This window comes from Dysidea avara, chromosome 1, assembly GCF_963678975.1.
Source record: "Dysidea avara chromosome 1, odDysAvar1.4, whole genome shotgun sequence".
Lineage (NCBI taxonomy): Eukaryota > Metazoa > Porifera > Demospongiae > Dictyoceratida > Dysideidae > Dysidea > Dysidea avara.
Window position 1 is genome coordinate 49,978,202 of NC_089272.1, and position 24,502 is coordinate 50,002,703.

The 24,502-nt window shown below is 37.1% G+C and overlaps 1 protein-coding gene across 2 annotated transcripts in view; it reads right to left on the minus strand.

Moving 5' to 3' along the window:
* Positions 1 to 24,502, minus strand: part of LOC136267707 (prominin-1-A-like) — a 54,387-nt gene that overhangs the window by 7,845 nt on the left and 22,040 nt on the right. The window contains exons 11-25 of one of the 2 annotated variants that reach the window (XM_066062858.1): positions 24,213 to 24,298; positions 24,006 to 24,161; positions 23,800 to 23,950; positions 23,212 to 23,306; positions 22,936 to 23,026; positions 22,004 to 22,252; positions 21,616 to 21,702; positions 21,493 to 21,546; positions 21,361 to 21,444; positions 21,238 to 21,306; positions 21,102 to 21,191; positions 20,932 to 21,050; positions 20,603 to 20,680; positions 6,888 to 6,910; positions 6,492 to 6,833 (exon numbers count right to left, since the gene is read on the minus strand). In XM_066062858.1, the coding sequence (XP_065918930.1) occupies positions 6,492 to 6,833; positions 6,888 to 6,910; positions 20,603 to 20,680; positions 20,932 to 21,050; positions 21,102 to 21,191; positions 21,238 to 21,306; positions 21,361 to 21,444; positions 21,493 to 21,546; positions 21,616 to 21,702; positions 22,004 to 22,252; positions 22,936 to 23,026; positions 23,212 to 23,306; positions 23,800 to 23,950; positions 24,006 to 24,161; positions 24,213 to 24,298 (1,774 nt within the window). Of the gene's footprint in view, positions 1 to 6,491; positions 6,834 to 6,887; positions 6,978 to 20,602; positions 20,681 to 20,931; positions 21,051 to 21,101; positions 21,192 to 21,237; positions 21,307 to 21,360; positions 21,445 to 21,492; positions 21,547 to 21,615; positions 21,703 to 22,003; positions 22,253 to 22,935; positions 23,027 to 23,211; positions 23,307 to 23,799; positions 23,951 to 24,005; positions 24,162 to 24,212; positions 24,299 to 24,502 lie in introns of those variants that run through there. The other variant, XR_010706721.1, reaches the window with a different exon arrangement.

Consider the following 24,502-nt stretch of genomic DNA (forward strand, 5'->3'; position numbering starts at 1 on the left):
GGCATTGTTATTTTTAGTATTTTTCATGTTTTTAGAACAAATTTTAGGCTGTTTTCAAGCCTTTAAATTGCAAAAATCCTGCAGCTTCTGGGGGTTGCACCCCCAGACCCCCCTGAAAATTCTACTTTATACTATAACCAAACAACAATAGTTATGCTGTTCCCTACTGGGCCCCCCTGTAGGTCAGGTCTAGAATCGCCACTGACCATTACAACAAAGCCATGGCCATTTAATGGCGCCAATCTTCCACTCGTGGCTTTGACAGGGTCAGAAGAAAGCTGCTGCAGAAACCAGACCTGCCAGTCCTGAAGGAAATACAGAGTGGAATATGATAGTGTATTAGACCAGCAATCCATTTCTGGTAAAAACGTAAGTTTGATTTTGTGTGTATGGAAGCTGGGTTATATGAAATCTGGTCGCATTATATATATATATGAATTTTAAAAATTGTTAATTTAGAAATGGAAGTAGGGATCAAGCCATAAAAACTACTGAAACAAGTGATTTGAATGATGGCAACTATTACAACATAGCTTTGTGGGGAAATCCTTACATTGGCATCTCACCACCTCACCATATATGTGACTGAATTTGACAAAACAAGGCTTCGACGCACAAAGCTTTGTTAGGAGATATGGCGATTTTAAGGAATCATTGTGTAATAACTTCCCAGTGCCTACAGCTGTGCAAACAAAATTTGCACCAATTGTTCATCTGTTCACTAGCTATCACTGAGTGGGTGTATACATTTCTGATACCCAAAATTTGCCCTGTTTTGATCAGCTTTTTTCGAGCGGGTAATAATATCACAGATGGTAGTAATAGGGTGGGAGGGTGGAGGTGGACGGTGGTCTTAATATACGGGTATAAAATGAAGTAAGAAGACGATTGGAATCCAGAGGCCAAGTTTGGGCTCTCCATGGCCCTCCATGGCCCTCAAATTACTCCAAATTGACTGAGAACACTATTGGCGAGCTCTCTGTGAAGTCCCAGCTCACTACACACCATTATCACAAAGCCATGGCCATTTAATGGTGCCAATCTCACACTCGTGGCTTTGACAGGGTCGGAAGAAAGCTGCTACAGAAACCAGACTTGTCAGTGCTGAAGGAAGTACAGTGTGAAATATGATAGTGTATTAGACCAGCAATCCATTTCTGGTAAAATCGTAAGTTTGATTTTGTGTGTGTGGAAGCCTTGTTATGTGAAATCCGGTCACATATGTTCAATGCCAAAGTAGGAATTTCCCCACAAAGCTATGTTGTAATAGTTGCCATCATTCAAATCACTTGTTTCAGTAGTTTTTATGGCTTGATCCCTACTTCCATTTCTAAATTAACAATTTTTTAAATTTACTAGTTTGTTAACTTTTTTGGTATAGGTACATTATAGCTATTATTGATCTTTGGCACTGACTGCTCTATTAGAGTGTCTCGATCTTGCTGCTTGCTTTATGCAAGCTGCTCAATTACTAAATTGAAAGGCATGCAGGGTTTCTATCTCCTGTTTTCTACAATTAGTTACAGCTGGACCATTAATAATGGGCGTGGTCCACTGATCGTTAAGTACGAGCGCGCGCTCTGATTGATAAGGGCGTGGCAGTGTGTTATTATTGCGCATACTTCGCTAGGCTGTTTGATCGCTTTGCAAGTGTTGCTATACAGGCATCTACTTGCCCTTACAGTACGGAATCCGTTATTAGTTTTGTGGCGTCCGAATACGGCTGCTCTAAGGAAAGTGTCGATACGAATTATTAACGCCTCCATGACTGGAAAAGAAGAAGACGATCCTTAATTGAAGATAAAAGGAAAGGCAAAGCGCAGAAGGCAGACACTCGTCGGAACCCGAAAAGGCACATCCCAGCAGCGAGTTAAATATTGTGGCAAAGAATGGTGATCCTTCGCTGCTTCGTTTGGCCTGTAGCCTTGCGAATGTGGTCAGGCAGGCAGGCAGGCAGGCTGGCTGGCAGGCAGGCTGGCAGGCAGGCTGGCAGGCAGGCAGGCTGGCAGGCAGGCTGGCAGGCAGGCTGGCAGGCAGGCTGGCAGGCAGGCTGGCAGGCAGGCTGGCAGGCAGGCTGGCAGGCAGGCTGGCAGGCAGGCTGGCAGGCAGACGAAAATTTCTGTTTTAGCGATTTTTTAGAAATAAAATTCCAGCACTTTTCTAGTCGTTTCCTGATATATAACGCTAGAAATAAAGTTAGAAACTTGAAGACTCTTTAGTAAAAGGTTTATTTGCTGCGTGAGATATTTCTAGGATGATTTTTGAGGAATTGAAATTTGAGGCGTGCGCCAAATCCACCCTGATCCCTACTTAAACAATACTATCGTACTGTTTGATATATACCACTTTCACACCTCAGGGAAGAGAAGGTGTATAAGTGGTATAATAGCACTGCTATCAATGCTTCAGAATGCATTAACGAGTAGTATATACAATTTTAAAAAATTGTTAATCTAAAAATGAAGTAGGGATCTATGCAATAAAAAGTAGTGAAACAAGAGATGAATGATGGTATTACAGCATAGTTCAGTGGGAAAGTCCCTACTTTGGCATTACAGCTAATGTGCTAAAGTAGGGACTTTCCCATCGAGCTATGCTGTAATACCATCATTCATCTCTTGTTTCACTGCATAAATCCCTACTTCATCTTTAAATTAACAATTTTTTTCTAAAATACTAGTTTACTTAATTTTTTTGTTGTAGCACAGCTAGTTACAGTGTAACTTGTGAGCTAGCTATTAAGTTCCTGTACAGCTTATTGAAATACGTACTGTGCCAAAATTGGAAGCACATAGGCCTGCAATAACATGCATAGCTTACCTTTGATCGTAGTAGCAGTGGTGCTCAGTTCCATGATCTGTCTCTGTACAATGGTCCACATTCTATTCACTCGGGCTGGAAGTTGTTCAAATGAACAGGCCCTTTCAGTTATCCGGAGCTTAGTCTCGACTAACAGGATGAAGTAATACAATTTCCACTTGACTACTATCCAATCACTCACTGATCTCGCCGTCCGACACTGACTGGCTAAGTCAGTGAGTACAGAGGAACAAGCCATCGAGTATCAGTCCATCTATTAAGTAACATATCTCTTCATCGATTACAGTCCAGGCATTGGCAAAAAGTCAAAGTGACAACTCAGCAGCCTTAATGTTTCACATGCAACACTTGAAATTATAAGCACCCCACTCTTTCAGCAACATAGCTAAGTGCTTTCTGAAATGATTTTGTGGTGCCTACAGAAAAGTGTTGATACGGAAAATTAATGCCTCGGTATGGTTTCGATGCTTGAAGAAGAAGACAAGCAACCTGAATGAAGATAAAAGGAAAGAAAGGTGCGCAGGGCTACACTCGTTGGAGTCCCAAAGGCACATCCCACCGGTAGGGACCCGCCAATTATGGTAGCATAATAGGTTCCTGAAAACATTGAGCATAATGCTACTGTAGCATAATAGGAAGAATATTTGAGCCATACTACAAATCCTTGATGGTCAAAATACATATTACAGAAAAAGATCGATATACTCTAATAGAATAGTCAATACCTCTAATAGAACAATCCGGCAGCTGACTGTACTATTAGAGCATATCAATCTTTTCTGTCACATGCATTTTGAAGAGCAAAGATGTGCTTCAGCCACTTATTATGTGCCCATAACTGCAAATTTATTAGCAAAACATGGAAAATGAGGCATAAAGCTTCTTAATTTGAGCATAATAGGTAAAATTTTTGAACGGTGCAGCATAGCATATTAGGTAAAATTTTGAGCATAATTGGCGGGTCCCTACCCACTGTTAAGTTTGTTGTTGTGGCACAAAATGTTGACCATGTACTGCTTCATTTGGGCTCTAGGCTTGTGACTGTGGTCAGTGAGTTAGTGAGTAAGTGAGATGAAACTTCAAGTTTTGGAGATTTTTAAAAATTCTATATCCGGTCACTGGTAAGTGTTTTCTTGTTTTTAATGCTGTAGTTCATGTTAGGCAGACTAATATTATTCCATAAAGGTGATTTTTGTGGTGTAAGATGTCTCTAGGATGATTTTTAAAGGCGGATTTTCAGGCAGCTCGTGTCATTTTCAGGGGAATCCCTACTTATATTACCTCCTATACTCATTAATGCTTTCCAAGCATTCTCAGAAATCATCTGATTTCTTTGATGAAACTGTGTGATCTCCTCTGCTTTATATAGAGACACTTCACAGGATCAGTAGTGGGTTTTAGTTTTATAAAGTGAGCCAAAGCATAGATCATGGACTTGGGGAAGAAGATAATCCGTAGTTTTACTGAATGAAGAAGGTCACAGGTTAATTATTGCTGTTTTGATTGCATTCTAGTCACATGGCGATGTCCAGACACTGGGCATAGCACTTAATTGATTTCAATTGGCCATTAGTATTAACATATTCACTACTTTAGTTTATTCACAGCTAGTAAAATAAGTACTTTAGTGCACTTGAATCATTTTTATATTGCTGTTTTGACACCCAGCGAGATGTCACAAATGCATAGTGACTGGGTGTGGCACTTAATTGACTAGGCATTATAGTGCATTCACTACTTTAGTTTATTCATGGCTAGTACTTTATAGTGCACTTAAGCTTCATTATGAGCTGTTCATTTTGTATTTGGGCTTCCTGTGTTTACGTAATTGCGTACCCACAGCTATCTGCATGCTCATGTCGATACACTTACATTCAACCTCTCAGCAGTGCCTTGTCGTTGCTCTTACGATGTTATCCACAATTGAAATTCACACGGTCCCATATAAATACACTCACAAAGCATTCCTGCAGTTTTCCACACTTGCAGGTGAATCACCCCAAGTGGAATGTATTAGGTAGTTGTAACGTGGGCACTTGTGATTTGCAGTGATGCACCGATACCGATACTAGTATTGGTATCGGCCATGTTTTAGCGGTATCAGACTTGTAATGGTAAAGCTATAAATTCCTGGTACCAACCGATACTTCAAATGACGTCATTTGATTACTTTTCAAGATGGTGACATACATAGCACATCGAATGAAGTTGAGCAACAGCTGATTTAAGCCATAAATTCTATAAAAGAAGCCAGCCACTAGCATTAGTAGTACAGTGGAAACTGCAGTAAGCCACGAAATAATAATAAGATTCATTGAAGCCATAAACTATTACCTTCGTGTTATTGATGGCCACAAAACTAGCAAAATGCAGTTGATGAGATTAGCAAATGAGTTTAGTAAGCTGGTTTATTAACTATTATTCAAATCACTAGCTGTTTCTTGTGAAAAATACCTCTGGAGCAAAGTATCGGATCAGAATTAGCCATTTCCAGCCTCAAATGTATCGGTATCGGATTAGTAGTGAAAAAGTGGTATTGGTGTATCACTAATGATTTGCCTGAAATATATGCACTCGGGCTACGCCCTCGTACTCATGCATATATTTCAGGCAAATCAGTCGTGCCCATGTTACAACTGCTACATATATGTATTGTAGCACCAAAGGTATATATTAAGATACTAATATCATAATTTGATAAACGCAGAGTGTACAATTAATGGATGGATGAGACATCATTAGGCCTGACACATGTCTTCTTAACTACTGTAATAGCTACAACAGATGTATCATGGACTTACATTTTATCTTCCTTTGAGTTCCTTTTCTAACTCTGTACTCTGTATAGATGTTGAGTATGTAATAATTTTCTAACTGTAGTTTGCTTGCAGAGGCACTTCTTACACTGTACTTCATTTGTGGTGTTGTGTAATTAGCAAACCATAGGTTTAAAAAGCAGAAGGATGGTCACTTGGCTTTCAGTATGTAATTAATAGTTGGGACACACATTCAGATGTAAAAATAGTTCTATGATGAGTCTGGAATAAATTATTATCCTATTATGTGGTATGCAGTATGTTACAAATATCGCAAGCAATTTAGTAAAACAGAATGATTAGGAATTTAAAGTAGAGATCATAGAAATAAAAAGTTATAAAACAAGGGAGGTTGCCTACACCTGCAGTGGACATTTATTTAATCCCTACTTTAGTCATGCTATACTTATAAGACTGAACTTCACTGAAGTAGGATTTTAATGTGCACTTTAGTATGCAGGTTGTACTGTAGCTGCATGTGTACAGTAGGTGACCTCCCTTGTTTCATTGCTTCTATTTCTATAATTCCTACTAGAACTTAAAATTCCTTGTACTTGTATAAAGGGTTTTTAAAATTCTTCAGTAACTGATCAGAAACATTATGGGCAGCTCTAAAGGCACATTTGGGCTTGACTATACCTGAAAAATACTGCCACGTCATTATGAAGTAGTTTTTGTTAAAGCATGATATTATATGGCATGAAAGTACCAATCTTCATGATAGAACAATTGTAAATGCTAAGCAAAAATTAAACTTATGCACTGACTTATTGGGGAGCATTTATATAGTAAAGGTATGTTTCAGTTTGATTATACCTCATTACTTCACTCAGTACAGGGTGTATGTTCACATACCATTTTTCCCAGCAAAAATTCTGTTGAATCCCTGATGATTGATTTTACTACAATTCTCCACTGTGGTGCCATGGAACAGCTCCCTTTCTAGTTGACAATTATCTGGTATATTACCTTTCATAGCAGCCTTCATTGTGTTGTACTGCTGATACAGTTGAGGATTCTGAATGCGCTTAACTGCCACTATTGTACACAGTGATGGTGGGAGAGTGTCCTGAAATTTTTGCAATGCACTATTGTATTCTTTTGAATCTTTTACAAGTGTAACAAGATGACATCTTTCTGGCTTTCCATCAGCTCCAATTGGCTGCTGATCCCAGTGTAATGGAAGACTCCCTAAAGCTACAATCCAATAGCTGTCTCAACAAAAATGATGTTTAATGCATATATACTAACCTGTAAACATCCAAGCATTTTCCCTACAATAAAGATGAATGCCGGTTCACAATACCCGTTCAAGAAATTTTGTTATTATTGATAAATTTACTAGATGAGGCGATAGCAATTATATTATATTGAGGGTGGGCATAATTCCTCCACACTTTCTAAGCACATACAGTACACTTACTACAAAAATCGTTCCACAGATTTCCTAGTCATTGGAATTGGATACTGGAACAGCCGTATTTCTGTACATTTCCATACCTTTCCAGACTTTGCTTATGGAAATATATGGAAATACTGTAACAGCAGTTCCAGTACCCCAGTGCCTTTCCAATGACTAGGAAAACTATGGAAATTTGAACTGTTATTGTAGTGTATATATACATACGTACTGCCATGGAGCATTCTGTTTCACAGAAACATGCATAGTGTTGATGCAAACATTTTATGAGCCACTCTCAAGTAGGCCAAATTCTTTTATATTATACATGTACATATATACACTACCAAAGATCTAAGTGCACCTACAACTCTACACTATGCATTAAAGATAATTAATTTAAAAATGAAGTGGGAATCCAAGTGGTAAAAAGTAGTATATAAAAGAAGAGATGAATGATGGTAGCACAGCATAGCTTGGTGGGGACATCTCTACATTAGCATATAATTATAACAACGATTTTTTTCAATACCAATGCAAGTAAGGATTTCTACCTAGCTACAGTACCTGTATGCTGTGATATCATCATTCATCTCTTGTTTGACTACTTTTTATCACTTGGATCCTACTGTATTTTTAAATTAATAATTTTTAATATACTAGTTTGTTTGGTTTTTGTTATAACATACAGTTATATATGTGTGACTGTTCTATTAGGGTGATTGTTTTATTAGAGTATCTTGGGTGTGTCTTAATTTTATTTTCTATTTTCATTGTGCTAGCATTATGAATACAGCTGGACAAATAATAATGGGAGGTGTCAGTGTGATTGAGTGAATAGGTTGATAGCCTTGGTGCTCAATCGTTATTGATCAACCATGATTTGATTTTTTGGATTATTTATTAACCTCCTGTTCTCGGCTAAAGACAGCCGTTCTTCCGCACAGGAGTATGTAAATAACAAGTATATATTTACAATACATTACACATATAGCTAGATTACAAGCGTAGTTATACACACAAAACTACCCACTTATAGCTACTGTACACTGATACATACATATACATAATATACATATACATATACTATACATACATACATACATACATATTATCGTGATATCGCCCTAACCCTGTGGGTCAGGGCAATATGTGATATAACCCTGTGGTTTCCTTTAATCTGAAGTGTCAAAGTGGTATATATCACATTAACCCGTTCCAAGAAATCCTCAGATTTTTTTGATGTCCTTGGTTTTCACTTTGTGCCATTATATGGTTACACATGTCAAGATTAAATGTGGGATTAGGTTTATTTGTAGACTAGTTTCTCAAAGTGTGTTGAGTAGTTCCTTTGTTTGAAATGGAGCTGTTTCTAATGCAGGTGAGTTCTGTTTTGTCAGTGTTACATTACAAAATGCGTGCTAAGTAAATTGAGCCATTAGGGGTGAAGTGGTATTCATGCACGACTGTAATTTTATCCATGGAAACAGATTATTATAAATAAAATACCTGGAGGCACTTTTAATAGTGTTAAACCATCATTATCAAGTCGTGCTTCAATGTCCTGTGTCTTGTTGTTACGCACCACGCACAAGATAGATTGAGCCATTGGTGGTGAAGTGGTATTCATGCACGACTGTAGTTGCTATAATTTACTCACGGTTATTATAGTGAATACCTGGGAGTACTTATACCAGTGTTAAACCATCATTATCAAGACACGTTTTGATGTCCTGTGTTTCCTTGCTCACTGAATAAACCCACAATCAAACTTTTTGTATGCTAGTGTTGTTATGCATGCATTTGAACTCTTAGCACAACAACTCCTTGTCATTATTCTTACATTGTTTCCAGTGTCCACTATCGAAATTCACTAAACCCAATACAAGTACACTCATTCTCACATGTATATATACATAGGTGATTAACCCATGTGGTACATATGTGACCCTATTTTGGAAAACCATCCATTTGGGCACATTAGCCAATTTTCTTTTTTATAGCTACAATGAAGCACAGCGTAGTTATCTACCTTGTGTGAAAATTTTGTGATGATATGTTGAAGCATTCCAAAGATATGGCTAATTTACTGTCTAATACATAACAAACTAACTTTTCATTATCAGTTTATAGAACTGTACAGTGATCAGGTGTGACAAATCACTTTGTTGACAAAGATCTCCATTCTTACAATCTAAAATGGATGAAAAGAGATCCTTGAGAGTTTAATCATGTGTTCTTTGTGCTTTTCATCAATTAAATCACTTGTATTATTGTCTAAAGACAAGAAAATCTTTGGTTTTGGGAATGAACAAATCACCCAATTTGTAAGTTAATTGCTGTCCCACGCGTTGTGAAACTACTACATGGTCTGATATAATTGAGTGTATCTCCTAGAATAAAGAAGTTATAGGTATGAAATTTCACAGCAAGAAGGCATAATAGTTGCTTTATCAGAATTATGCAAAAAATAATAATTTTAAAAAAAATCACTGAAATTTTCAATTGAGCATTCCCACAAATTTTGCATGTGCCCAAATGTATGGTTTTCCAAAATAGGGTCACATATTAGTTATACCACGGGCACTCATGCTTTACCTGATATATACGCACTCGCACTCGGGCTAACATACTCATGCCCGTGCGTATATAATATAGTACACATTCCCGTGGGATAACATAGTAGGGACCACAAAGGAGTAGGTGTGGTCCACGAAATAACATCAGCCAAAAACCAGCTTCAATTTTCCCTGACAACGATGAGGCAGTATTGGTTAGGTAAAACTAAGCCCAAGTAAGCTTTCAAGTCATAGTGGTTATTTTGATAGCAGAGGTGCTTTTCAAATAGTTCTTAATTCGTACTGCTGTGTAACAGGTTGAAAATACGTAGCCGACAATGAAGCGTAGTGGATACTTCACTCTTCAGATGATAATTGATATAACTGGGGCGCACAGCACCATTTCTTTCTTTCGGTATGCGTAGATTGCAGAAGTGCTTTTCAAATAGATCTTGATTCGAAATGCTGCGTAACGGGTTGAACATAGCTGACAGTGAAGCATAATGGATAATTGGGGTGTGCAACACCATTTCAGATGCGGTATGCATGGGTTCACCAGTTATAATAATTTATTTACAAAAAAAGTTAACAAACGAGTACACAGAAACATTTGGAATTTTCAACTAGAGTAGGGACCATAAAACATCGATAAAAAGTACTGAAACAAGCTGGAGTAGTGGACGATATTAAATTACAGTAAAACAATAAGAAGTGTTAACTATATCTCTGTGCATTTCCATTATGGATCTTGAGCACAGTAGGGATATAACACTTCTTATTGTTTTACTGTGATTTAATATCGTTCACTACTCCAGTACTTTTTATCGATGTGTTATGGTCCCTACTCTAGTTGAAAATTCCAAATTTTTCTGTGTACTTGTATAATCACTCTAGGCGCATTCACCTGATAGGTGAAAGAACTACAGAGCACACACCCTGTTCCTTTCATACATCAGAAACTGATGATCGATAGTGGTATTAATAGCGTGAGATAATAGCTGTTAGAGTGTTATTCACACATCATTATGCTTTACACACAGTGTCAGAAAATTGCAATTGTGGGATTCGGTTATTAAGTTTAGATTTTTGTGCTATTAAACCTACTAACTTTGCTGTTGGGACAGTAGATAAGTTAATAATTATATTAAGTTAAGTAGTTAGGACTATAAGTTACTCATCTATTAAAGACAATTGCCCTCTTTGTGTTGTTCAGTGGTCTGCTCAATAGAGCAATAATTTTTAGGTCACAAAATTATGTTAAAATGTGTAACTGCAACTTCTGTGGGACAAAAAGTGAGGCAAATTTAATGGCAGGCTCTTTCAAACTAGTGATTCATTCAGCATGAAACTTAGTCAGGACATAGAACAGAAGTTGGGAAAGACGATGGAAAATGTTATTTGGGCATCTGGTTGGTTTTAGCCAGGTTAAAGAGATAAAACAGCTATTTTGGGCTTAACCTGAGAGAGCGATTGTCACTAAACAACAGTTCAGTAAGTAAGAATGAACAATTGTATGTCGATTTGTCGATATAAACATTGTGAGATTCTTCTATTGTACTTTTCAAAGTGTCAAAATCCTTGGGTCCATGAATTTTATTGCCAATTATCAGCCATAACTCACCCAGCACGGGTAAAACTAACCTGCAATCCTTAACTATCTGATATACTACTTTCTTCCCTTGCTGCTGACAACATGGTTTCATTTAGAAAGACAACAAACCTGAGTTGAAGTAAAGCCGTACATAGATAAGGTATATGAGTCATACTCCAACAGCATGCGTAAATTTTCTGCCCCACCGATGTGATTATGTAATGACTGTGACATCAGGAGTTACTGCTCTATGGCTGACATATGGTAGGTAGAAATACACATCCATGCATTGCCCAACTGATAATTGTACTGATCATTCATCATTGTAACTGTCAACTATTTTTAAAACTGTCAACTAATTGAAACTTAGCAAATACACTGAGCCTAGTCTAACCTGTAAACCCCAAACCCATAACTAAAATATGCTCTGCGTTGTTCAATATAACGAGTCAAAGTTTATCTCATCTTTGAACTGGTTGGGCATTAAGCCATGACCAAATCATATTCCCATGGGCAATATTAAGATAAAACCCAGGCAATATCAAGATATTGCATGGGCTATATGCGAGTTACTGAAATCCCCAAGCAGTGCATTTGAACACCCACACTAAAAAATGGTATAATATATCTAATCCAAAACAGTCAAGTTGTAAAAAGGTGCAGCCCCCAAAAAGGACATGGTGTAAGCAGCACCAAATTCACCTGATTGTCGTTATTAAATTTTTACCATTAACCTATCATCACAGCCATTTCTTGGCCGCCACCTAGGATTTACATCTTTTTTCACCATGGCCTTTTTTGGGGCCGCACCTTTTTTACAGCTTAACTGTTTTGGATTTGATATCACTTCTTTTAGTATTTGTATACACCAAAGCCGTCTTATGGCTAACTTTGGGGTTACATTAACCTGTGTTTTTTTCTTACTATAGAGAAAGAAGAAAGATATTCAAACCAGTCTTTTTTATATTAACTACTGTATTTTTGATTTTATAAGTAATTATACAAATTTCTGAAATTATTATATGCCATTTCTTTTCTACAGGATAACTTGTGTGTAGCTGATCTCCACTGGCTGACTTGAAATGCAGCTGAACTCTCTACATGGTGACATAATAATGTACTCTACGGGATGATTTGTTTGTACAGTAGCTGAAATATTTACACAGTGACTTATTTCTAGCTGATTTCTCTAAAGGATGACTTGTTTAAAGCTGAACTCTATACAGGGTAAATTGTTTCTAGCTGGTCTCTCTACAGGGTGACTAGATTGTAGCTGAACTCTCTACAGGGTAATTTGTTTGTAGCTGAACTCTCTACAGGGTATATAACTTGTTTCTAGCTGATCTCTCTACAGGGTGACTTATTACTAGCGGTTGTCATAGCTGATCTCTCTACAGAGTGACTTGTTTGTAGCTGAGCTCAATACAAGATACATGTAGCTTGTTTGTAGCTGTTCTCTCTACAGGGTGACTTGTTTCTAACTGATCAGTCTACAGGGTGATTTGTTTGAAGCTGAACTCTCTACATGATGACTTGGTTCTAGCTGATCTTTCTACAGCATGACTTACTCTAGCTGATGTCTCTACAGGGTACATTTTTTCTAGTTGATCTCTCTACAGTGTGATTTGTTTGTAGCTGATCTCTCTACAGGGCATTTTTTTTGCGGCTGAACTCTCTACAAGGTGATTTGTTTTTAAGCTGAACTCTCTACAGGAGTGTAGTTGAACTTTATACAGATTTACTTGTTTCTAGCCTCTCTCTCTACAGAGTGACTTGTTTGTAGCTGATCTCTCTATACGGTAGTAGCTGAATTCTACAAGGTACCTTGTTCCTAGCTGTTCTCTTTAAAGGGTGACTTGTTTCTGGCTGATCTAACAGGGTAATTTGTTTGTAGCTGAACTCTCTACAGGGTGACGGGTTTCTAGCTGATCTCTCTACAGGGCAACTTGTTTCTAGCTGATCTCTCTACAGGTGACTTGTTTCTAGCAGATCTCTGTACAGGATGATTTGCTTGTAGCTGAACTCTCTACAGGGTAATTTGGTTGTAGCTGAATTCTCTGCAGGGTAACATTTTTCTAGCTGATCTCTCTACAGGGTGACTTGTTGTAGCTGAGCTCTCTAGTTTCTAGCTGAACTCTCTGCAGGGTAACTTGCTTGTAGCTGAATTCTCTACAGGGTACCTTGTTTCTAGCTAACCTCTCTGCATGGTAACTTTTTCTAGCTGATCTCTCTACAGGGTGACTTGTTTGCAGCTAAACTCTCTACACTGTGATTTGTTTAGAGCTAAACTCTCATTTTCTAGCTGATCTCTCTATGATGTGAGTTTTTTGTAGTTGATCTCTCTACAGGATGGCTTGTTTGTAGCTGAACTCACTACAGGATAACTTGGTTCCAGCTGACCTTTCTACAGGGTGACTTATTGTATTTCTCTCAATAGAGTAATTTTTCTAGTTGATCTCTCTACAGTGTGATTTGCTTGTAGCTGATCTCGCTATCCTTCTACAGGGTAACTGTTTCTAGCCGATTTCACTACAGGGTGACTTGTTTCAAGCTGATCTCTCCACAGGGTGGCTTGCTTGTAGCTGAACTCTCTACAGAGTAACTTGTTTCTAGCTATTCTCTCTAGTTTGTAGCTAAACTCTGTACATGGTGATGTGGTTCTAGATGATCTCTCTGCAGGTTGAATCATTTAGTTAATCTCTCTACAGGGTGACTTGTGTGTAACTAATCTATCTACAGGGTTGTTTATAGCTGAATTTTCTACTGGGTAATTTGTTTGTAGCTGAACTCTCTACAGGATGATTTGTTTGTGGCTGAACTCTCTAGGGTGATTTATTTGTAGCTGAGCTCTCTAGCTACAGGGTGATATTTTTGTAGGTGATCTTTCTAAAAGGTGAGTTGTTTCTAGCTGATATCACTATGGTGAATTGCGTGTAGCTGAACTCTTTACAGGGTGACTTGTTTGTAACTAATCTCTCTACAGGGTGAGCTTTTTTTTCTAGCTGAACTTTCTACAGGGTTATTTGTTTTCAGCTGATCTCCCTACAGAGTGACTTGTAATAGTGTGAATGTCTAGATCGAATTATTTGCAGCTATATTCTTTACAGGGCGACTGTGATGATAACATCATGAAAGTATGACAACATACAAAAGAAAACGGGGGCCCAGACTCAGGGGTACCAAGTTGAAATAACAAGGGCCCTGGCAAGGCATAAATACAAAAAAAAACACACACACACACATTACAACACCAAGACACAGTACAGCACAATAATTAGACTAACACATCAGTAACGTCCCATGATGTTGTAGACCTGGCATTGAATATTCTATGCAAACAAGATATAGCAACTTTTGCTGCTTGCTGAAGGATGCCACGAATAGAATGTTTTGATTGATGGAACACTTCTGACAATTTTGCTACTGTTGCTGGCATAAAATGGCCTAAACAGCCAACTTCAACCATCACAAGCTCAACAGAAAGAGGTGTACATTTAAGATCTGGTAGCAGTGATCTTGTTTTCTATGGCTAGCAGCTAAAAAGTGGTGCTTGGTATTAGTAACTACAGAAAGTTATAATAATGTGATGGAATCATGTGAGACTAAAACCAAGTCTTAACGTTGTTGAAAGATTAAAAGGAATGGTGCTAGGAGGGCTCTCACTAGCAAGATGGCCAGGGAGATCAGCATAAAGCTGACAAATAGGGATGCGCCGATTTTGCCGGCAAAATTTTTGGAAAACTACGTTGGTAAAAGCAAAGAGCAAAATGCTGGAAAAATAGGTGGAAAATTGGAAAAATGGGCACCAAGGAATGGCAACTTGGCACATTTTGTATGATAAAGATCGAGTTACTCTAATAGAACAGTCACGCATAGTATTAGGACAACCAGAAGCGTAGCTAAGGGGGGGCAAGGGGGGGCATTTGCCCCCCCATCACTAAATGCTTTTTTTAAAAACCTTCGTCACAAGTTTACCAGCATTAAACTGACACGAAAACGACTGTAAATTATGTACACTACTACGCGGTATCACCAGGGGTTGCTAGTGAATGCGCACACACAACATTCAACTCGCTCGTGACTGAATCCATCGAACGAAAATATTAGACACATACTTCTATATTTAGCCTAGATTACTCGCGTGATAGAACATTTTTGAATCTAAAAAGAGTGACCCGCTTCTCCACGGCAGGAGTCACAACTCACAAGCGACAAATGAGACCAGATGATGCTACGAACCTACTGTCTACGAGGTGATAAAGTGTTAGCTAAATAAATGTACCAAGTTTATTTTATCGAGTCGATCACACTGGACCTTTGTACGTACGGCAGTGCAGTCTGTTTTTACTTTGTCAGTCAGCCGGTCAGGTGGATCAGTCAAGCTTAAAAGTTCTGCTAGCAAGACAGGTGGGATTTCGTGCAATACATGGCATTTGAATTTCGCTGAGTGAAGTGAGTGAATACGTCATCCTGTCAGCAGTGTGCTAGGACTGCAGCACAGGCTGTGGCTAACGTAAAGTAACCTGTATTTGCACTAAAGTATTAGCTCTACCGGACTGTGGATGAATTTGTTGAAGTACAGTTGTGGCACGTGCGATGATGCTCGACGAATATAGCTACCTCGATTGGAAGCAGTCAGTACTGAAATGGTTACGTAGCTAGTTATTTAAGCTGTAATAATACAACACCGTATGTTGGCTAGCCCACCATTGGGTCATTAGCCTTTTTGCAATTATGAATGATTTTGAGTGTTTCGTGGGGGCATGCCTGCCCCTCCATCACCTTCTGGCTAGCTACGCCCCTGAGGACAACATATGCTCATAGGAAATGGTGACTAAAGATCGAGATACTCTAATAGAGCAGTCACTACGTACGAAATATTCTAATAGAGCAGTCACACATACTTGTAAGCTAGAGATATTGCAATTAATTTTTACTGATGCTCAGCAAAATAGAAAAATTTAGAGCAAAATAGGTAAAAAATAAAAGAATTGCTGGAAAGAAAAATAGGTGGAAAAAAAAGCAAAATAGGCTCATCCCTACTGACAAATCTTTCAGAAGACTATGAACAAAAACTTGTAAAACCGAATCATGGCGCCAAGTGTATCTACCTTGGTCAAGAGCCACAGAACAGCCAGTTAAAATGTGGTTGGTTGAGGGGCCGAGGGCTGGGTTGACTGACACAGAGCACAAACTGGATTAGTAATCATTTTCCATCTAGCCAAATTCATTAGTGTTGGCAGTGTATCACAACCAGCATGGAGAAGAAATGACAGCTGCTTTTCCGGTAGTCCAAACATCAGCCTCTTCCGCAGAGGATAAGCTTGTTCCAAGTCAACTATATCCAAGAATTTGTTCTGTACTGTCAGTGACTCAAACATAGAATCTCAATAACTTACATGAGATGATCTCAGATTGCTACAAGCAGCTTTAGCAAAAGTAGCTGAATGGATGTTATTTACAGAAGCTTTAGCAGCAGATAGAGCGTCCCAAACAGCATCAGATACAAACTGAGAGTCAGAAGTCAATAGGGAATGACGCAATTCAACAATCAGTGGGTCTGAAGAACGTTCAATGGCCAAAACATATGACAGCTTTGCACACTCCTCAAAATGAGGTAGAAAAGGAAGATCCAGAACACTAGGATGAAAAACGGTACCAGGGGTACAATTCCGAGGTAGATTCAACCATCTTTTAAGATGCACCATCTTTTAAGACACGTAGTTTTTTAAGATCCACACTTTGTGTTCACCTCTGATAGAACAGTTATCAATATGTTGTAAATAAACTAAAATTTGCTGCTTCATATTGTCAGAGGCTAACTTCTGGGTAGCTGAAAAAGAGTAACCAATGGTCTTACCCAGGAATTTTGTGCAATTGACATCACATATATTGATAGTATTACATTGAAAATTTTGTGGTGGATACAACATGATGGCCATTAAAGTGAAGAGAAACACACTTGGAAGGTTGGAACACGAATCAGATCTCAATTGCCTTCAGGACAACTATTAGAGTATCACGATCTTGCTTTAGCTACATGTAGTTGGCTTTCGAATCATAACTAAGTGGTTTGTAATCCGATTCTTCTGTACTACTGCAAGGACTTTCTATGATCATTATTCCAGCTACATACCAATTTTCAGCTCATTGCTCTAAGCGGTTTGCCTAGAAGGCCTGAAAACTTTTTTTTTTATTGATAAAACTCGATCATGTAATTGTGACACAGGTTGGGTTTTGTGTCATATCTCGAAGGCCTTTATCTGGATTCTTTTCAAACCACAAAAAGGCACTCCTACGATGGTTACTCCATCTACATAGCAATTGTCAGCTCATTCCTTCAAGGGGTTTGCCCTGTGGTTGTGACAGAAGTTCGATCTTATTTTAGGCGAATAATCGGTCATACTGTTACTAACTCCGTGAATGTTCATTGGATTTCCACCAAAATTGGTACATTCGCCTTAATTGGTCCTTTAAGTGTGCCAAATTTCATCACGACTGGACTATGCGTTGGTGTTTTATGGCAGATTTTGCAAAGTGTGCGAGAAGTAGAAGGAAAGAAACAAAGAAATTATAGCAAAATTTTGGCCGCTCGTATCTCAGAAATGTCAGGAGCAATTTTCTTCAACTTTGGTATGTAGACTCCCCTATCTGATTGGCACTTTTGCAGCAACTTTGGTTCCAAGGGATCACAGAGCTACATCTGTGTGAAATTGCATTTTCTTTCTTCCTGTTAAGGTCATATAAACTTAATTAGTTTCTCATCCCGCCATCATCGCCTTAACTCATCAAAAATTTTTTTGCACTAGTGCAGCCATCCAGCACCTTTAAAGTTGGTACCTTGCTAGAGCAGTCTAAAAAAACTGCATTCTGAGTCATTTTAACAAGCTAATTCAGCTATCTAGTTACTGTAGTAAAAAATAAAATAAAAATCTGCCCTCCCACACTGCTATTTTTAGTGCAGGAGGATGAGAAACTATTAAGTTTATGTGGCCTAATATACTCACGGTGTGGCGCGCCAGTTTCTTGGGCCACATGACACACCACCGTGTGTCTTGACTCAGGTATATAAACAAAATTAATATACACTTAAAACAGTATGTCATGTACATAATCACATGTATAGATGCTCATGTACATATATTCCTAGGAGCGGTTCTAGAAAATTTGGCTACTGGTTTTCAACTCCAAAGTAGAAGAGCGGCTGCTTTACCCATACAAGGTCATAAACCATTTCAAACTGGGTGTCAGATCCAGCTGCTGATTTTTATATAGACACGCTCTGAGCCTGAGGCATGGTAAATGTATGTATACCAACAGTAGCTAACTGTATAAGTTTCACAGCATCATTTTCGCAGTTGAGTTTTACTATTCCAGGACATCGATTTAAAGCCTGAACAACAGTTTTCTAATGATTATAAGTAGACAGGAAGATTACAATAGAATGATTATTTTAAGAGGTACATAAAATGCTGGAAGTTCTGGAGAAACAAATTTGAGTGATTTTGTGACTAAAGAATTGAAAGTATTTCTGACCTTTGGGCACCATTTACATTGTACATGTATAATGAATAAAATTAGTAATATTGATTTTCCTACAATTTATCTGGATACTCTATTAGAATACTGTATGTCAATCATTTCAAAAACTTGTCACAGTATATAGAACTGCTACTTATTGAACATACATACAGGGAACTTTACATACTTACATGCAAAAACATAAATGGGCAAGTCCTAAGGGTATCATGGAAAAGTTCAATTTAGCACTTTTACAAGTTTATTAAACCTGCTGCATCATTTTACAGACTGTTTACAGCATTTACTAGACATCTATAGGGGTAAGCTTTGCTGCAGAGGGTTTATCTCTTGTTACTAAATAAGTGGACATGTCCATATTCAAAAATGCGGTGAACCGCTTGTGAATGTGCAATAGCACTATTTCTCACCTTAAACCAACATTTGTCAACTCGTACAATGTCAAGGGTGACAAATTGCTTTTGTCTGAGTGCTGTACGATGCAAAATCAGATGCATGGTTTTCATCACATGACCAATAATAAATTCCCACAATCAATTTCAGCTAGAGTTTCTATATAAAGAAATTGGCGGTACTGCTCCTACATCCAGGCCATGGTACATTTAACATTTACCATATGGTTCAACTTAAATGTACCATGGCCAGCCATGCCCAGCGAGGGTTTATAAAATAATTATATACCATGAAATGTACCTTAAAGTTAGGTGCATTCATGGTACAAACATACATACATGCATACATCCATACATACACACGAACATATGTATGGATGCTTGCATGCATGTATGTACATACGCATGTATGTATGTATGTATGTATGTATGTATGTATGTATGTATGTATGTATGTATGTATGTATGTATGTATGTATGTATGTATGTATGTATGTATGTATGTATGTATGTATGTATGTATGTATGTATGTATGTATGTGTGTATGTATGTATGTATGTATGTACAGTGTTGGGCAAGTTACTTTGTAAAAGTAACTACTAACTAGTTACATATTACATATTACTTGCAACTGAACTATTTAGTTACAGTTACATATTACGCATAAAATAAAGTAACTATAATAATATTACATATTAGAGATGCAATGATACAGTGTATAGACGTATCAATATATTGCCTCTGGTGTATCACGATGCAGCGATATATTGTGCGATACAAAGTGGAGTCTAAGCAATGGTCTATGTTGTTTGTTAATGCTGTTATTTGTTTTTTAAGAGAAATAAGTGAGGTAATTTTTCTTTTAGAAGCATTACATACTACTCAGTTTAACCACAATGTACAATAATTTGATTGTCAGACATGTTAACAAGCCACGATATGTCGATATATCATGATACGCGATATATCGATACGGTTTGACTTTGTATCGATACAGCAATATTGTCTACGATATGCGATATATCGATATATTGTTGCATCTCTATTACATATTATATTACTTTGTATCCACAGCTTTAAGCTGTCACGTGTGAAACTACCACCTTATCACGTGACATGATTACGTTGTTGGACAATGTGCAAATCTTGGTTATAAGTAAGAAGCTGGTGAATAAGCTTCATTCAGTAGGCTTCGTTATTTGTTGTGGCTAGGCGTTACTCAGAGGATAACTAACGAGATTAGTAACTTCGTTATTTGTAGTAATAATATTGCATAATATTAGACTCTTTACAGTAACTATATTACTTAGGTAATGCATTATATTTGTAAGTAAAGTAACTTGAGTTATATTACCTGTTTTTATAGCGTATTTCGTTATATTACTTAGTTACCACAAAAGTAATAATATTACGTAACGCTGTGTATGTATGTATGTATGTATGTATGTATGTATGTATGTACGTACATACGTATGCATGTACATACGTATTATTAATTGGCAGTTCATTCTGCGGTGCATCATCATCATCATCATCATCATCATCATCATCACGCACAAAATAGCTAAACAATAGGTAAGATAACTATTACAATTTACAAGCAATAGTATTAATAAATTTAGTCTTGCACTTTTTTGAAAATTTATACTGCACAGAATACAGTATTTTCTAAACTAGTCCAAATACTAAACCAGACTGCTCAGATCTCCAGAAGTGCCAAGATCAAAGTTGGGTGCATTCAAGTGATGTTCAGTTCATATTATAATTATTCTCCATTCTAAATTCACACTACAATGTAAGAATTAAATTGCTTACTCATCATCAGCTGGTACAACTACATGTTTTACATGTAGGTAACATGACACAAAAACTGCAAATATAAATGTTGGAATGAACAACAGGGCACAAAATCCAGTAGAAAACCATAATCCATTCTATTGTGAAATAACTTAAAAACATAATGCACTGGATGACAATTGACATACTATTCCATCCACAGCATCTTCACAAACCTCATAATAAAGATTAGTGTATGTGGTATAGAGTGGTCTACACCTTCCAATCTCATTTTCCAGCTAGTATCAACTGTATACTACAGATGATCATGCATACAGCACTCACATTGTTAACAGCCCAGTTTGCAAAATCAGTTGCATACACAATGAAATAATCTAAAACTCTTCTGGTTTGCTATAATAATCACAAGTTGTTTATACCACACCATTATCAAATGTACAAGCTTACGTTTATCACAAGTTGAGAACCAGTAGGTCCACTCAGTTGCATAAAAATTGCAATGGCTTCATCAAGCGTCCCCTGAACTCTTTCCTGAGAAAGGGGATTACAAAATTAGCATAATTAATATTCCATACTAACATCTAACAGCAGAGAAGTTTCATTTAGCATCATTATCTGCTTTTCAAGGAGTTCCTAAAACAAATCAATCATATATAGTCATATAACTGGACCTACATATCTAGGCATTATAGTTTAACTCACAGTATAGTTGGATATCTTAACAATTGTAGTTTTGTTGATTCTGATGATTTCATTAATAATATCCTGACTGTCATTAGCTAAGGCTGCCTATAACAGGTAAACAAAAAAAAACTTGCAACTATACTGCATTAAGTGGATTTGGATCTGTGTTATCTAAACACTTCTGCTATCTAAATCTAAAATTTGTCCATTTTATCACTGAAATGTATTCTATGCAAGTCTCATGTATCAATTATGATGCTCTGTATAATTGGACTGACTAAAAAAATTACTTATTAGAGCACCTTTTATTAAATTTTAGAGTTTGGATCACTGAGAATCCATTGTACTACTATGTGTACTCTATATAGAGGATAGTACCAGAACTGCTGGTTCCTGTAGTACTTACATGTGAAAATCCAGCAAATCCATTATGTACTGCTTTCAATCCACTAATGGTACTATCAATAGCTAATATGCTTATTCGAGATGTGATTTGATCAATGTATGTACTGTATGCAGCATAGTCAACCGACTGTAGTCCTGCATTGGCAAAGGAATTGAGATTGTCCCGTGTCTCCTGGGTGAGGATCTGATCAAGGTTAAATTCAATTGATTTTTCCAGATCAACGAACAACTGGTTTAAGTCAGGAATTTGCTAAAGCAACAAAATATATACAAAATTTACTTTGAAAGAACATAACACCTAACAATCAAATTCTATAGTACAGATTTTACTATAGTACAGAATATAGGCATCTATATTATGTCAAAAAGAGATACAGGCATGCATACACACAAGCATAATATTGATATTCAGAGAAATAGGGATGCTATGTAAGTTGCTATTACAGTAAAGTGTGTAATATTCATATTTCTGTGCAGATATGAATATTGTCTATTGTTAACAAAAAAAACTGATCTCATTCAAAATCTCATAGTTCTCCACTTTATCCTTTCATTTGAATCAGCTAACACTGTTATAACACAGATTAAACCATCCATTTATGCAACAGTGTATTCCAAAATTAGTGAAAGACATAGGCGGCGGAAGAGGGGGTGCTGGGGGTGCTGGCACTCCCAGCACCCCTAACTCAGCACCCCAACTCAAAGCTGTATTGCGCAATAGCCGTCACATGAATTTCCAGAAACTTGTCAATCACAATCGAAATACTCTGGGGCAGCATAGTTGATAGCAATAATATACTGTACATACGTACTAACTACACTGACTGTCTGTACATGTGTGTGTCTTTATATGAGCAATACTTACAACTGTATTTTCAACAGGTATATATACAAGTACATGTACACTGAATTTTGCCACCTATCACCACTCACATAGGTAATATTGATGGCATCTCTTAGGTTAAGACTTGGTCGACGTCTTAGCTGGGCTACTTGATAAATAGATTGGTTACTCTTGCACCCACTACAAAAAATAAAACAATACTGATTATTCATTTATTTATCAAAGGACAGGGTGGCACCAAAAGGAACAGCCTGCACAAGGGTGCTTTCATTATTAACATGCATCACAAAAATAAAAGCAAACACAGTGTAATTACACGATACAAAACAAAACACAATATTTCAAAGAAAATGCCTTAAACTTACTTTAACATATCAGCCACAGTCAATGGTATACTACTGTCATCCAATAAGAAACAACCCAGTAAATATCCACCCCATAGTTCACTGTTATCAACAATCTGTAAGTAAAGATGGTAGTGATATTATGACTGAATTAGCCATTGACGATGTAGGTATTGAAAGAAATCTCAATTGCAAAAACTTGGTATGCAAGATTACAAATATAGATGTGGGAATTATTCCTGAATAGGAGAATAATGATGCAGTAAAAGAATTAACAAAGCAGTTTTAAGAGCATAATTCAAATCAAGATACTTTAATACCTTAATGGAGTAGTCACTTACTCAATGCAACAATCTACAATGTTGCTCATTACCCTGGTAGCTACTGTTAGTCACTAATATGTTGCTAACGAAATAACATTGAAACAACTAATTCAAAAAGTCCCTATGAGTAAAAATGGACCACAAATCTATAAATGACTCCAATGCTGTTCAGTATTAGGGCCTGTGGTCTACGTTTGTCTGAGCATGGGCAAAATTAGTCTCAACACTAAAACAAAGACGGAATCAATATAGGTACTATTTGTATATGAACTATGCTGTTTTTCACCTTTGAGTATAGTTCATAGCTGGGAATATCATCATTTGGAGGATCTTCTGCAATGGAGTAGCAAACCTTGAGCATGTTAGCTCCCAAAAAGAAAGTGATCGATGCCAGAAATAAAAGGATGCAAGCAAGAATTAAAATGAATGGAATGCAACTGTAAAATTATATGGTATGATAAACATGTTACTTGAATATACATTTGCCCTCACATATATATCAAAGCAACACCACAACAGTTTAATTTCTTTCTTCTTTCAAATTGCTCAGTTTTGCATCTAAATCCAATAGCTCCCAATAGTAGTCCCACCAGCAATATCATTATTACAATCAGTGTTAGTGAGCAAATCAAAATACTGATGTAATAGCTATGTATTAATCACCATACAGTACTTACGGTGATCTTAATTCTGACTCACCGTGGCGTATTATACATATCAAAAATTTCTTGAATGTCATGTGCCTTGGTCCGGATATCACCAACAAACCCTTCTTCATTAAGAACCTTGTCAAGGAACACCAAGAAAACTAATCAAGTTGTAATCTACGTTCATGGCAACAAAATGAATTGTCAATTAGTTTAGGATTCAAAAAGAGTAAGAATGAAGCATATAGCTCTTTAATTAGGTCTTGTAAACAAGTAATTTCTTAGATACAACAACACTGTTTCATTTGTCTGAATTACAATGTAAATTACTTGTATATGGGT